Source organism: Vigna unguiculata, chromosome 9 (assembly GCF_004118075.2).
Source record: "Vigna unguiculata cultivar IT97K-499-35 chromosome 9, ASM411807v1, whole genome shotgun sequence".
Classification (NCBI taxonomy): Eukaryota; Viridiplantae; Streptophyta; class Magnoliopsida; order Fabales; family Fabaceae; genus Vigna; species Vigna unguiculata.
Genome location: NC_040287.1, coordinates 4096822 through 4113124, shown reverse-complemented (window position 1 = coordinate 4113124; position 16303 = coordinate 4096822). Strand labels below are relative to the sequence as shown.

Below are 16303 nucleotides of genomic sequence, written 5' to 3'. Positions count from 1 at the left end.
GTATAGTATTATATAAGGATAAATACCCATAAATCTATTATCTTAAAGTTTTAGATTGAGAATAATATCAATGTCTTATGTAATTGGACTCAAATCTTATTGTTAAGTGTTTAGTGATAAAGAAAGAGGAGAAATAATTTTAAAAATAGTGGGATCTATATTTTATTATTTGTATTTATCTTTACTTATCTCAGCCTTTCCTTTGTTTCCCTTTAATCAATATATTTAATTTTTTCACCATTTCTTTTTTACATACTCTAACTCCTTCTTTATATTTTCAGTCAAATTACTTTTAAATTGAACATTATTTTATTAAGAAACTCATAATGAGCATCTTCTTAAACCCTGCTTCAATGTTTTGTTCAAGAACAAGCTCTGTTTTCTTCGATTTCCGAGTCTATCCAAAACTGTACAACAACATATGTACATTTTTGTTTTATTAACTGTTGTAACATCTCTAGAGAGCATCTTTATGTACTGTTCTAATCTATGGCACCATTTAGCTTTGTTTCTACTACTCCTTTCCTTGCACCCTTCATAAACACATAGTAGCGAAAGCTAAACCGAAAGTTATTTAGGCTTATGCTACCACTTCTAACCCTTACAAATATATGCACTAATATAATGTTATTAGTAACTATACTCTTGAATCTTTATTAGTAATTGAACAATGCTGAATATTTATTGAGTAGTCTTTTATACATCTGTTTACATTATTACTGCTTCATTTTGATGTATATAAGTGATTATTTTCAACTATTGTTTGTTGAGAGGTGCACTCTAATATTAATGATAATTAATAATAACGATAAATGGTAATAAAAAGTTTAAGAATTTGTTTAGAAGTCAAAATATGATAAGAAAGAATAAATTAGTTGTGATCGATATAAATAAGATAAATATTAATAAAATGAACTGCATTAGACTGAATTTTTAAAAAGTAAACCAAAAAATAGTTTGTTTAAACGAAACTAAAAATTAGTTCACACAAAATGAATTGAACTATTTTCTGGTTAAAAAATTGAACTGAACAAAACTATTTTTTAAAAAAAAACTTGAAAAAAAAGAGAAAAATTAACAAGTAAATAAGAAAAAAATTGTCTCTACTTAAGAACATAGATTCTCTCATAAACAACAAAATAAAAAAAAAATACATCTTCAAATATAAGTTGCATTATAAAATACAACTTATCAATAATTTTATATCATCCAAATTAATAATACTTGAGATTTCATTTCATCTTGAGAGGTTATATCTATAAAAACTTAAAATATTTCATCAATTTTTAAAACTTAAAATGAACTAAAAAATATATAATTTTTTTATATAAACCAACCTTGTTCAAATTTATCAAGCTCTTTAGGATCTCATCAAAAAGTATAAAAAAATGTGTTTCTTTCAACCAATCTTGTGTGTAAAAAGGTATTTCCTCTATTTTAGGGATTAGGCAACTACGATAATGACTATCCACCTTTCCTCTTTACTAAATGCACACTCTAATGTTATGGTAAAGATGAGATGACTTACACCTCCCGAGCCATGTTCACAAGGATAGAAAATCTAGTTGTATTGACTTTCCACCAATATAAAACATTAAGCTCAATTGACTTTGTATAAAGTTCGTGATCCTCTCTTAAATATTTATCAAGTTCTGATTGTTAGATATGTATAAGCTATGAAAAGGAAAAATATGCACAAGAGGTGTTTGATGAAAAACAACTAAAATATAATTTTTATATTGATCTATTGGAAACATGTCTAATATATAGAGTACAATATCTCATAATATAAAGAAAAATAAAACTAACCTAATATATCATCATAATGTGAATATTTAATAATAATAAAAGAGTAAAATATGTGATATCTCCATCAATAGAATTAAAATTAGGATATATATATATATATATATATATATATATATATATATATATATAATCAAATTTACGTCATGTAGCTCTTAGGTAGAAACTCATGCTATGAGGATTGTCACCTTCATCATCTAGTTGAGATTTTTATTGGCTACTTTGAGAACCTTCTTCGACACCTTGATATTGTTCATAAAGTGTTTTTAAAGATGCAATATTTTTTATTTCAATTAACTGACCATACTAGATTCAAATATATAGTCAATGAAGTAATTAACAAAATTCAAATTACTTCTAGGGTCAAGCACAACAACAATCAATAATAAGACATTGATTCTATTAGGATTTCCCCAATATTTGACATGCTTACCTTTATCCTCATTATCATTTATCTTATGCTCACATCACTACTCTCAAAATATTGTAGAATCTTTTTACCAATTCCAAACTCCTCATTCATATGCATATGATTGGTGACATAAGAAGAACCAGAAATCTGTATGGTAGAGTCATAAAACATCTTTAAAAATGGTAGAACAGGACCTTGCATATTTCCAATAGTTATAAGAAAATAGTGGGGATAATAGTGATAGTAGCAAGAGTTGTTGTAATAGTAGAAAAAGGTGGATAGTTATTATATCAAAAATGATAATGGTGATTTTGGTGATGAAAATAAATGGTAATATCAATATAGATAGTTGCTACAAAGAAAATGACATGATAACAATCACCACAACGACGACGACGACGACAACAACAACAACAACAACAACAACAACAACAACAATAATAATAATAATAATAATAATAATAATAATAATAATAATAATAATAATAATAATATTGGTCCTAAGGGTGGAAGTAGTGACAAAAGTTTTATCAATAATTATAGAAGTTATAGTTGTTATAACAAACATAGTGGTGACTAATAGTAGTGGTGATGATTTTGTTGTTTTTGTTATGATGAAAATGACAATAATGATAGAAATGGTGTATGCATGGTATAGTTGCAACAAGTGCAACAATGGTGGAAGTGGCATGACAATGACAATAACAATAATGAAACATCTTGAATGAAACTTTCTTTGAAGAGTTTTTTACCAATAAAAATATTATTTTAAATTTTGATTCTTAATATTATATCAAAGTTACCTAAAAAACTATCTTAACGAGATTTATTGTTTATTGAATCTATTGTATCACAATTATTCAACTAATAATCAAGATGCGTGTCTCGGCATGAGAAATGTAAATTGAAGATTTTATATTGATTAGAGATAAAATAATTTTATAGTATATAAGTAGATACAAATTTTATTTTATAAACTAATTTTGTAAGTAAATTTAAAGTAATTATTTTAAAACAATAATGAAGGTTTACATATTTATCAAATAGTTTTTAGCTCTTTTAATTGAATCTCGCGGCTATGTATATGTACATGTCTAGAGGCTTAGGAATAAAATTTGAATTAACTTTTCATTTGGCGGCATTAACTGCATGAATTAAATGAATAATTAAATACCAACATATTTTTTTCTTGAAAAATAGCATGGAATATTACATGGAGACAATATTCTTACTCTCAAATGATAATGTTGTTTTCTAATGACATTTAAAAGCATGAATGGTCCCTTAAAATGTAAGTGAATGTCATGTCAACCCATAATATTATTTTGATTATTCTATTCGTATGTGAATATATCTATACGTAGACCATTCAATTCCAAAGTTAAAATATGGGCATACTTTTACGTCAAAGTTGGGGTACTAGAAAGATGGGTTTGAAAACGAAGGTCTTAGTTATTATTAGAGACCCCCACAACACAAGGGTTGGTTTTTGTTTTGGATGCCCTAAGTTCAGTCTTCCATGTTCCCATTCCCCACTATAGCATGTGGCCATCACATGCCATGAAATGGGGAACTAAATCCAATCACTAACTTGTTTCATTACAAATGGCTCAAACTTTTCATATCACCATTAGGGTTCTTCCCTTCAAAGAATCACCTTATCATTATTGTTCACCCCAAGGTCATAAAACAACCACGAAACACCACCCAACCCTAAAACATCTTTTTCTTATCTACTTCTTATAATTTTGTTCGAGGGTTATATATATTAGAAGGGAAATAGAACATTTCCACTCTGCCTTTAGGAGAATCAAACTCATTTTATTTTTTCAGAAAATCAAACTCATGAGATATTATGGGTCTTGATCCTTATATGGTACTTACTATTAGGTCTTTCGAGAGAAAATTATCGGAGAGATTTAACACTAATGAGTATGAGCTCAATTCACATAAGGGATTGACATCACTCTTAACCCAAAACCTTCCAAAACCTTAAGACGATGAGTTTATGGGTCTTAGACTCACACTTAGATTTTCAACATATATTATCTCTTATTTTATCCTATGTAAACTTTTTTACTCATTCCAGGGAAACAAACAACTATATATAAACATATCATGGGTGGTGTGAAGCAAGGAGGTTGGAAGGTCTAAAAGGGGCAAGTGAACATGAAATTGTGCACCCAATGTGTATGACTTATTTCCAAAGAGAAAGTAGGGAAACAAAAAATATGTTGCGAAAAGGTAATGAGGGACCTTCCACGAAAATCCAGGACCTCCCTTCCATATGGCATAGAAAGATTAGCATTTGTCTCTCCTCTTTTCTTTTTAATAATAATACAATCCACCATTAAGCATGTGAATCTATCAACATTAGATTGCTTAATCAATGATTTCAAATTATCTCAAATACGTTTTGTGTTATGTCAAATACACAAAGAGAATTTTGGTACGAATGACTTTTTTTCCCCAAATGTAGAAAATTTCATCTTTAAATATTAAAAAAATCATTCTATATAATTAATCTTTAAATGTTAAAATATAGTACCATGAATTTATCTTTTAAACATAAAAAATTAATAATTAAAAATGATCATTTTTATATATTCTGTACCGTATGGCGTATCGACATCCCTAGCCAGACAATCGGTCAGGTGGCCCAAGGATAAGCGGCCGAAGGCCGTCTGCCTACAGGCAGACGATCCCTTGGATTGTTGATGTGACAATTTCTCCAGAGTGATTTAAGGGAGCTCGCGAACCGAACAGCCACCGCTGTTGATTCTAGTGGAATTTTGTCGTCCTAACATAATTACGGGGGCCTCCGACAAAACGCACGACCCTCCGGTCGGGCAGCTGCACCAAAACCAAATCAGTAAATTAAAAGTAAATTAAAGTAACACAAATCAGTAATCAAGTTTAAAAAGCAATTGGGTCATGATTAAGAAAACCGTAATCACAGGTCGATGTCAAAAACTATAAATAGGAGTCCAAGGTAACTTGGTAGAGACTTTTACTTCGTATTTATTACAGCATTAATTGTACTTACACAAACAGACTTGAACTGACTTAAGTATCCAAACCTTATAGACAAGTATCCGATCGTCTAGACAACCAAATGAAAAAGGAAAAAAGAAGAATTAACGGAAGAAAAAGCGAGAAGAACGAACGATAAAAACTATTACGAGAAGAAAATAGACAAGTTGAGTGTTTGAGATAGTTAATAACTCTCTCTGTACCTTAAACATATTCATATATTAAATCAATATCTTCCATGATTAATTCAGTGAATAATTCCTCGTTTACAAGCTAAAAGGAATCATTTATTCAAATTATTAAGCCATGTACAAAAATTGTGTAGCTTAGATATGGAAAAAAAAAAACGAAAAAAGAAATAATAGAATGGAGTGGAAAAAAGAATTCACGTGTAAGTAAGGTGCGTGAGGAAGCGTGCAGCATGTGCTTGGTTACAGTCGGCGACCTTTTTGTTTGATGAGATAAGAGAATTGAATAAAAAGAGTGATTTTCCTTCCATCTATACCCTCATCTCACGGATCGTGCTTCTCTCTCTCTCTCTTTCTTTCTCTTTCTCTTTCTCTTTCTCTGCCTCTCACAATTTCTTATTCTATAATATTCTTCCACATTCACACCACTATATATATATATATATATATATATAATCCCAACACCTTACACCAACCCAATAGTTCCACTTGCATATCAACAACAACAACAATGGCCTCATGGAAGAAAACCATTGCCACCCCTTTCAAAAAAGCTTGCACTTTCTTCAACCAGCAACCCCCCAGAGACCCTAAGAAGTCTCAAACAGGTTTCTTTCTCAGTCTTCCTCTGTTTTTCACACAACATTTTCACAGAACATTTTCACAGAACAGAACATCAGTGTTTGGTTATCTTTAAATAAATGATTTATGTTGTTTTTGTGTGATTGTGCAGAGCAAGAGAACCGGATTATGGATCTCCATGGTGAGGTGATGGCATGTGGGTATGAAGATGTTCAAGTTATGTGGTCAATTCTTGACAAGTCAAAATCTTCGGCCTGCAATATAACTTCATCGTGACACCCTCTTGAAGGTTTTTCTGAGTCACGGCTTGTTTTGATGGATGATGATGATGATGTGTGAATGTAAAGAGTGATGATATATGTGTAGGTGTTTCATAGGTTTGGATCAGTGCCCCTTCTTCATGGTGCCGATTTCACTTTGTGATTCTTGCAAGTCAAGGACTTATTATCATTAACAGGGAATCCACATGATTCGTTAGAGCAAATCATGGAGAGATTTTATTTTTATTTTTTATCAAATGTACATTTTTTTTTAATCTATTCTCTGTTTTTCTCCTCTGTTTTTTCACCCTTCAAGATGCTGCTGATTTTCATCATGGTGTTATCAGAAGAAAAAAAAATTGTTTTTCCTTTTAAAACTTCATGCTAAAATTCAACATTTAGAAATACTGCAGAATGTTTTGGTGAGAAACATAGTACACCTACCAGGCAGGGTTGAAGGGAAAAAAATTGATAGAAAAGGGGTATTTGGATATTTTAGAAATGTTTAGATCAATTTTACTGATAGAGATAGATCGATTATGTATAATTTGTTTTTAAGAAGATAAAATAGTTTTATTAAACAATAAGACCATTGGCGAGCCTTCAAAGTAAAAGGAGCCATTGTCCCACAAAGCTTTTTAACTTTCGACCTTTTATATAAAAAAATTTATATGTTGTTAGAAATATAAAAGGTACTTCCATCAACTAAATTACAATTTCAACCTATAAAGAAGTTAATTAATTTTAACTTCTTCGCATACCATGTCTTTAGTGGTTTCTAATGAAATGGGAGTATATGTATCAATACTTTTAAGTCTATGTTTAAAACGATCAATACAACATCTTTAAATATTTAAATAATATTTTAATCCTTATATAATTGAGATGTTTTAATTTTGAAATTATCAAAGAAATTAATAATGTTTTTTGTATTTTGTCTTTATAGTTAATTTGCTTTTTAAGTGTGATGCTTTTAAGATAATTATAACAATATTATAGTGCTATTATATTATATTATATGTAAATAAAAATTCACTAAAGTATTTTGTTACAAATTTGGATTCAGAAAATGAAAAGAGTATAAGAGAACGCGCAGAGAGAGCTATATATATATATATATATATATATATATATATATATAAAAGTGAATTCCACAAATGATATTTCAATATTTTTCTTTTCAAGGTTTTTAAATGTCTATAGCAAATAAGATTTGTAGAAAATATTCTGAGGTGAGTTGAGTATGGAAAAGATTTGTAGAAAATTAGATTTGTTAATTTTAAAGACTTGATTATTAAGTGGATCGATGCGCGTGTGTATATATATATATATATATATATATATATATATATATATATATATATATATATATATATATATATATATAATTTCTAAAAATTCATTAAAAATTTAAATTGCATACTAGACAAAAAAAATAAGAAAAATCAACAATTCATAATTAAGAAATTAAGAAATGTTAGGTACAATTTTATTGGACAATTTTATTAGACAAAATTGCAAACAAAATCTCCGATAACAAACAAACTCAAGTCTCTCTTATGTCAAAAGATTTATTGAAGTATGGTTATTACTTTGAAATCAACCATCTTCATTTTTATAATAGTTCTTTTTTTCATATTATTTGAGGTGGAACTTTAATGAACACATTAAAGAATTAATCTATCCTCCCTTCATCAAAAGTGTTACTTGTTCTAAAACAAATATATGACATGATACCAAAAGATATGTTTGAACCGCTTTTGTCACTAATGATATGCATAGACTCATTGACCATGGTATTTTTTTCCCGTCATCAACCTTCACTATCTTGTACATCATATTCGTTGTCAACAACTCATCAATCCTTAATGGAAATCCATCACTAACACCATCTCGATCAAGCCAGACCCAACCACACATGCAACAACGAAGTCATTGTGTAAAAAGAATCATCAAGACTAACCTCTCTCTCTCTCTCTCTAAAGCACAACACATAATGTTGATTTTGGTCGGCATGCCAAATTATTCCTCTTCCTCTGTTGATTAGAACTTCACTCTGATACCACTGATGGATCTTTTGAAAGGAGAATTCATTGGAAGGCACAACACCAACTAGACTTAAGTCCAACCCACATAAGAGATTGACACCACATCTAACTAAAAACCTTAAGACAATGGGTTTATAGGTCTTCTACCTTATATGTTGTTGGATTTTCTCATTTGTATCCAAATGTGAGATTTAGATTCTTGGATTCTCAATCATCTCTCCCTAAGTGAGTCTCTTCCACTGTGGTACACTCCCTCTCGAGCATAAGTATTCCTAACCACGAGTACCTCATTCATATTTTTGTTCATCTTAATAGGATTGGCTTACCTGAACTCTTTGTTAGGAAGACTTTCGATATAAGAATCATATCGTACCTATATGAGTCGTGTTACGAGATTAGGAATTGTACAAAATTGAATAAGTAATAAAGTGAAAAGTTCAAGTATTGTTTCCCAAGATACTTGTATTGACAACTTTTGCAATTCATAACTCAATTAGAGAACAAATTTCATAAAAACAAAATTTTTTTTTTTATATTTTTATCAAACATATGGTGTGCAATAATATATGATAAAGGTTTCATTGGTATTGGGTTTCATGATTTAATTCAAAGAAAAAACATCAAACAATATACTTCTAATTCCTTCTCTAGCATTCACACCTTCTCTAACAAGATGTAATGTCTTACCGATCAAGATCCTGATATTATCAATTATTAAATGTTCTACATTTATGTCTAGCACGTGAAATCTATTAGTTGTTCTATCCTAATCAAGTTTCCAAACTATCTTTCAATCAGCAGGTACTCCCACATATGCAATCAATATAAAATATCTAGTTAAAGCTAGAATAAAACAAAAGAGTATTGGAAAAGAATTATAGAATAGTGAAATTTACAAAGAGTTAAGAATACATTACACACAACCCACATGAATATATAAGGGAGTTACCTACTCTTACATTATGAATACTAGAATAAGAATAAAGATGAATGTCCCTAGCCTTTGGAATGTGCCTCTACCTACTCTCCTTTTAGGTCAAATGTCCTTCTCTCTAAAGGAATTTTTTTTCCTCTCTCTCTCTCTCTCTCAAAAAGGCCCCAAAAGGGGTGTTTATTTCCCAAAAGGGTTGTTCTTCTTATCTATGTGAGATCTCTTATTTATAGATTTTTTGAAACTCAAAGCTTACTATGCGGGCAACTTCACTCATTGAGCGAGTTACACACAATTTGTTGGGTGAAAGGACCTTCATTGGACGAGTGGCTCGAATTAGATTGAACCTACAATTTTATACTTGATCTTCTACTTGAGTAACCAACTTTATAAATATCCTATCTTGCTGATAATTAAATTTTGTTGATAATCTTCTTAATTTCTTTGATTTTTTTCACTTATCTACAAAATATTAAATATGTAAACTAAATAATTATTTTTTTCAATTTTATTAAATAAAACTTGAAATATCTAAAAGGATAATAATAAAATAATAATAAAAGATAAAATAAAACAAAAAATAAAACATGATAATATCAATTATCAAGTCGTCACCCAAACTAATCATAAACTTTGATACCATTGTTGGGAATCATGCAATAAGAAAGTAATTTATTCAAGCAAAAGCACATCCATAAATAAAAAACATAAACTTAAATAAAATCACATGAGGAAGTTTACGTTGTTTGGCACCTCAAGGTCTACGTCCAAGAATACTTAGCAAAAATATTATTACTCAAAGTGTAACTTTTCTAGCAAAAACTATAAACCTTCATACAATTTTCTGACAAAAACTACAAACAAAATTTTTTCTGGCAAAAGACTATAAATCATCTCTGTGCAAGTTTTCTACAAAAATTGCAAACTTTCTAATACAATTTTTTTGAACAAGAGTGCAAACCCTCCAATGACAAATAATTACTCGAGTCCTCTGCATACTCAAGAGACATATTAAGTTATGATTATCACTCTCAAATCAACTCTTCATTCTTATAATAATTTTTGTGTGCTCCTTTCATATTTTACTCTGTGACACTTTGATAAATATTTACTAAAGAACCAACAAAAACTTTATAAATGCATTTATTTTTATATTTTAGATTGAAAGTGCTATCAATATCTTATGTAGTTAAGTTAAAATTACAATTTTTAAAATCTCTCCTTAATGAATCTTTTGTAAAAAAACATCACATTTAGATTGTTAATTAGTGCATTGTTGGATACCGAATGCAATTGTTTATGTGACGAACACCATTTTAAATTTTAGTTTGTTTTAGAACATTTTGATTCAGCTTCGGGTGTTCCTAAATTCGAGTGAAGTAGGGTAAAGACTAATAGGAAAAAGAATTAGTCTTAATGTGAGGAAAGCAAATGATAATGATATTTAGTTTTTGAGAAATATAGGATTCCATGGGATCCACCTTGTTTTGATGACACTTTTCTCTTTGTTGGCGAGCCGCCGCGCCTCACGCGTTTGAATGGGACTTGGTCAAATATAGCACAAACAAAACAAATCTTACAAACGCGTCCTCCATTCTAAACATGCTCAAAATCTATATGCATGAACTTACTACAACTTCCTAAATAAATATAAATGGGTGAGTTCTATATATATTGGCTTTTTGTGTCTTAATGAAATTTTTTAATTAAATTTGAAGTACCTAATAAATTTAAATATTTTTAACTAAGTTTTTATTAATTTTTTTTATTTTAAGTACTTTAACTTTTTTTTATTAATTATTGTTATCTAACATATTTTTAATGAAAACGAAAACTCGCCAATCATTTCATATTAACCAGGTGCAATATCATCTTAAATTAATCACATAATTTCACATCTATAAATACATAAAAATAAAGAAGTAGTATCCCAGAAAACATAATGGCCAACAATTAACAGAAAAATTAAATAACTGCAGGGACACAATTAAAAATATAAAATTTTAAGTACTTAATAAATAAAAATTATAATAAAATCTTAACTGAAAATATCCAAATTTATAACATGAGACATCAAATTAAATTAACGTATGTTATCCCTCAAACATACCTGAATTAATGTCTATTGTAAAGATAACAGACATTAACTTGTGATATTTTTTTTTCTTCTTCAAATTGTCAATATTTTCCTCCACTGAAACTATAAATAATCAATATACAAACTAAGAACACATACATCAATTTCCTGAATTTTCTTAGTATGGGTATCTCAAATATAGCTGGAAAGTATTGAAAATTTGATGAAAAATACTAAGAAAATAAAAAAGTACCTTAAATGATGGATCGTCTCCCCATTTCCAACAATTTTCTCTTTTGGAGATCCGATGTTAATAGTAAAAGGTATGATCATTTGAAGTTTTTCACCACCAAAGTTTTACAACTCTAAATTTGTGTCAAATATCTCATAGTTGAACACTCTACATTCGAATACAATGTAACAAAAGTTCCCACACAAAAAAAAATGAGTCAAAAAACATTTTCTAGCTATTTTTAGTGAATTTTACAAAATCAAAGTTAACCCAAAAATCATAAACGCAACAAAGGACACACGACAATGACTAAACACAAACCTTAATGCGAAATGCAATCGGGAAGAATGAAAATTCGAGCCCATTTGAGCACCATAATGCCAAGTTGGTGCGAAATGGGTTAAGAACTTCTTTCTAGGAGTTTGACGTCGGTGTTGCTGCACTTTCGTGATAGGTTTTGCACAAATGAAAAAGAGAAAGATGAGGGCACAAACGATGTTTCTAAAATTTTAAAATCCAAATAGATGTCGGATCACATCACAAAATACATTAATTTTCAATTTGGTATCGGTTGTGAGAGGGTCTGACTTCAATCTGAACAAAATATTTACAAGAATGTCATTGCACATTTAAACGTCCAATTCTGAGTCATGCAGTACAAAATTGATAACAATATAAGTGTTTTTTCACTCGTAATTAACTACAATATCCTTCTTATATATTAATTACAAAATCGGCTATTCCTTAGCATCTAAAAACACAATGAAACAAGATAAAGAGATAAAATAAAAATCATATTACTAAGTTAATAAAACAAATTAAGCAATAAATATTCCATTGAACAATATACAAATTTTAAATAGCAATAAAAAAGTTAATAGAAATCAATTAAAATGTCGAATTTATAAAAAAATTAAAACTTAATTAAACCAACCAAAAGTAAAAATTTCACAATCTCAATTTAACCACAGTTGTGTATTGACTGTACAAATATTCGTTACTTAAATCTATTGTTCTTCTTAATTAATTGTTATTATTAGTTATCATTCTTTGACTCTTTTAGTATATATTTTGATAATAACTTGGTCATTATCAACTTAAAGTCAATATTTGTTAAAGTTTTTTGTCTTCTTACTAAAAAGGCACGTACTTAATACAAATGGTTACATACATAAAGTAGAACAACTTTTAATTAATCGTGTCAAATGCAGCTAGTTTTTTCTTTTCCGTAAGAAAAGGCAATATTAGAATTTTGAGTAATACTTTAATATCCTTACATTATAAATATTCCTTAACATTCTAGTATATCACAATTAATTTTCTTAAAAGAATAACTGAAAGTGTGCTTTTGAAAATGTGATACCACAAGATGTATTTGAGTGACACGTTCTTAAATTCTTTAATAAAATAATTATTTTATAACGTCAATGAGTATGAAAATATCTAGCCTAAAACTACAACACATGTTTTTGCACAGATGAAAGGTGTTTTAGGTTGTATTTTTGATACATCGATTTGGAGAAGAAGAAGAAAAAGAGATCGGAAGAGGTGAACATTGAGTTATTTTGTAAGGAATTTGGAAATGATTCTGGAGTGAATTACGGAATAAAGTTTGTGACAGAATGGATTAATGTGATATATTAAAAAAAAATTAATAGATAAAAAAGTTAAATTATCAAAATATCTTTAATTTTAAAAGTAATATAAAATAATATAAATGATTTATAATTTTTTTTATAAATTTTATTGAATGATTGAAATTATAAAAAAATTATTTATAAAATAATAAATAATACAATAAATTTGGTATGAAAATAAATTTAACATTTACATATTAAATATTTATATAGGAAATAATTTATTTACATGGAGATTTTATTTTCTGACAAGGATAATTTATTAATTTTTCCGTACATCACACTCTAATCTCATCATGTATAGCATGATGACATGTCATTTCGTAGAAACGTAGGAATCAAAGGCAGATCTGTGTTGTGATAGGGGAAGCCAAGGCTCCCAAACATTTTATATATATATATATATATATATATATATATATATATATATATATATATATAAAGAATATTTATATTATTATATTATTTATATTAATTTATTTTAAAAAAACTTTTTAAAATTTAAAAATCACGTTTTGTCTCTTTGATGTATTTTTTTTTTACTTCTTTATTAAGAATATATTTTAAGGTAAAGGAAGCTAATCATCTAGACGTTGTTAATTTTCTTAAAATATTAAGTCTTGGTTTTGAGATTTAATTTGGAGTATTCAAAATTTTATATTTTTCTACATAAGACGGAGGCTGAATTTTTAGTAAACACTATCATCATTTATAAATGGATATTGCAACAAGCTTTAGTTATAATTAAATTATTGAATATTTTAATTTATTGAAAGAGGCACGGACTCTGACTAAAGACAACTTTTACTTTTTTTTAATATATTATTGTTGATGATAAACTTTATGTTACACTTTCATATATATTATTGTCAATATATTTTGGATTATATTATCATGTGTACTTGTTTTGAATAGAGAAAATGATGTCAAGAAATGAAAAAAAAATAATTTAAAATAATAATTTATGTATAACAAAAAATATTTGACTTCTCTAAAATTTTTGTCTAAGTTCCGCTACTAGTAGGAATATTGCTAATCCTCTCTCGCCATCCCCTCCACCACCCTGAAAGGAACACATGAAAAACATCATATTCTTCGCTTCTAAATCCTCTTGCACAATAAATTTATGCAAAAGATCATTCTGTTAAAAATAAAATTATATCATAATCTCGAGTTTCAAAACAAATATCGGAGTGAGAGTGATGATTCATGTATATTTAAAAGTTTAAAACATTTCTAAAACAAGTTTAAATGAAAAAAATAAAAATATCAAGGTTAAACTTTGTAGCCTTACTTATAACTCAACAAGCAAAAAATTTCATCAAATCAACTTAGCAGCGCACTCTTCATAAATTCATATGTGGTTAGAAACATCAATCTTTACCTTCAAAATTCTAGCAAATTCTTCCTATTTGATGATGATAATCAAATTTTCTCTTCAGTAATAAGTTTATCTTCAACAAAATTATGATTCCTGGAAAAAATACTAAACTTTTTTCCCCTTGAGATTATGAGCAAATGAAATAAAAGAAACATAAGCTTACATGATAACAAAAATGAATAATAGTATATCAAACTAAGGAGGCTAAAAATCGTATATTCAAATGACAACATAATCAAAGGAACACACACATACAATTAAGATACAAACAATCATCTTGTTAATCATTTCCTAATCCATGGAGACAATTTTCCATAAGAGTGAACATTTCCACACATTAGTTATCACAACTCCTTTATTTTCTAGAAATGCTATATAAGATTTTGGTCTAATCAATGAATATTTTTGTCTTTCAATTCAAGGTAGGTTTGAAGATTTTGTGTCTCCAACATGTGTTCTATAGAAAAATATATCAATTATAAAATATTTATAATATCTCGATTTTAACCTAAAATAATAATTAATGAAATATTTTCTAAAAATTAATTTAAATAAAAAAAATATTAAATAATATTCTCAACATAATACACAAAATAGTATAAACAAAGATAAGTATGATCGATAAAAATATGTAAGACATAAAAGGTTTATGATATAACAACGTTAACACATTATTACTACTTATAAACAAATATGAAAACACACATTAAAAAAAAATCATTAAATACATGGGAAAACATGTAAAATAACACACATTCGTATTGATATAATCTGAACTTATACATAAAAAAGATGGTTTGGTGGTCTGTACAGGTGTAGATCAATTCAAGTCTTAACAATACCACAAAATATATTAAAGTTTTATTACAAGAAATTTTTTTATTAGTGACTAATTTTAGTCAAAAAAAATAATTAATCATTATATTTAGATACCAATTTATAATCTAAAAATTATTGATAATTAAAATGATAACTAAATTTGACATTACAGTGAATTGGTCTCTAAAAATTCATTAATTATCAAGATTTTAAGTATTAAAAAAATTAATTTCTAAATTTGTCACTAATAAAACAAATTTAGAAATCAAATTCTTTTATAACTAAAACTTTGATGGCTAATGTTAGTAACCAATAATCTTTAGTATATAATTTGATATCTAAATTGATTACTATAATAATTAATTATCTTTTATTTTTAAAATTGGTCACTAATATATTTTCTTGTAGTGTTTAAAATGACATATTTTTAAATAACTAAAATTGCACGTATAAATTTTTTATTTTTAATTAATTTTAAAATTATTTAAAATAATCTAGAATGATGATTACATACACTCATAATTAATTTAATTTACAAATTGTTATCATTAAATTAATATATTTATTAAATATTAAAAAAAACTATGTAACCGGACGACGAAACAAAAAACTATTAAAAAATTGAAGAAGTTTATTAAGGAAAATTAAGAAAAAACTTTTAAGAAGAGATGGTCTACAAAACTAGATTGAGTTGAAGAATCGATTATACGTGGAATAGGTACACCTCGTGCGAATTACATGGGCCAAATGCAGCTAATCTATTATTGGTTGGTATACACGGACTATATAAATTAAGTGGGACGAATCTAAGAGGCCTAATGAACTAAAATACTCGGTTAACTTTTTTTTGCAGGCTTGCGTGCCAACCCACATGGCTCATCCAACATTGTAGTTTCT

General features: G+C 27.7%; 1 protein-coding gene across 1 annotated transcript; it reads left to right on the top strand.

The window, feature by feature from the left end:
- Positions 1-5863: 5863 nt before the first annotated feature.
- Positions 5864-6575, top strand: LOC114164449. Its single transcript, XM_028049125.1, has 2 exons — positions 5864-6047; positions 6173-6575. The coding sequence occupies exons 1-2, from the start codon at positions 5951-5953 to the stop codon at positions 6295-6297; spliced, it is 222 nt and encodes a 73-aa protein (XP_027904926.1). The 5' UTR covers positions 5864-5950; the 3' UTR covers positions 6298-6575.
- Positions 6576-16303: the final 9728 nt, after the last annotated feature.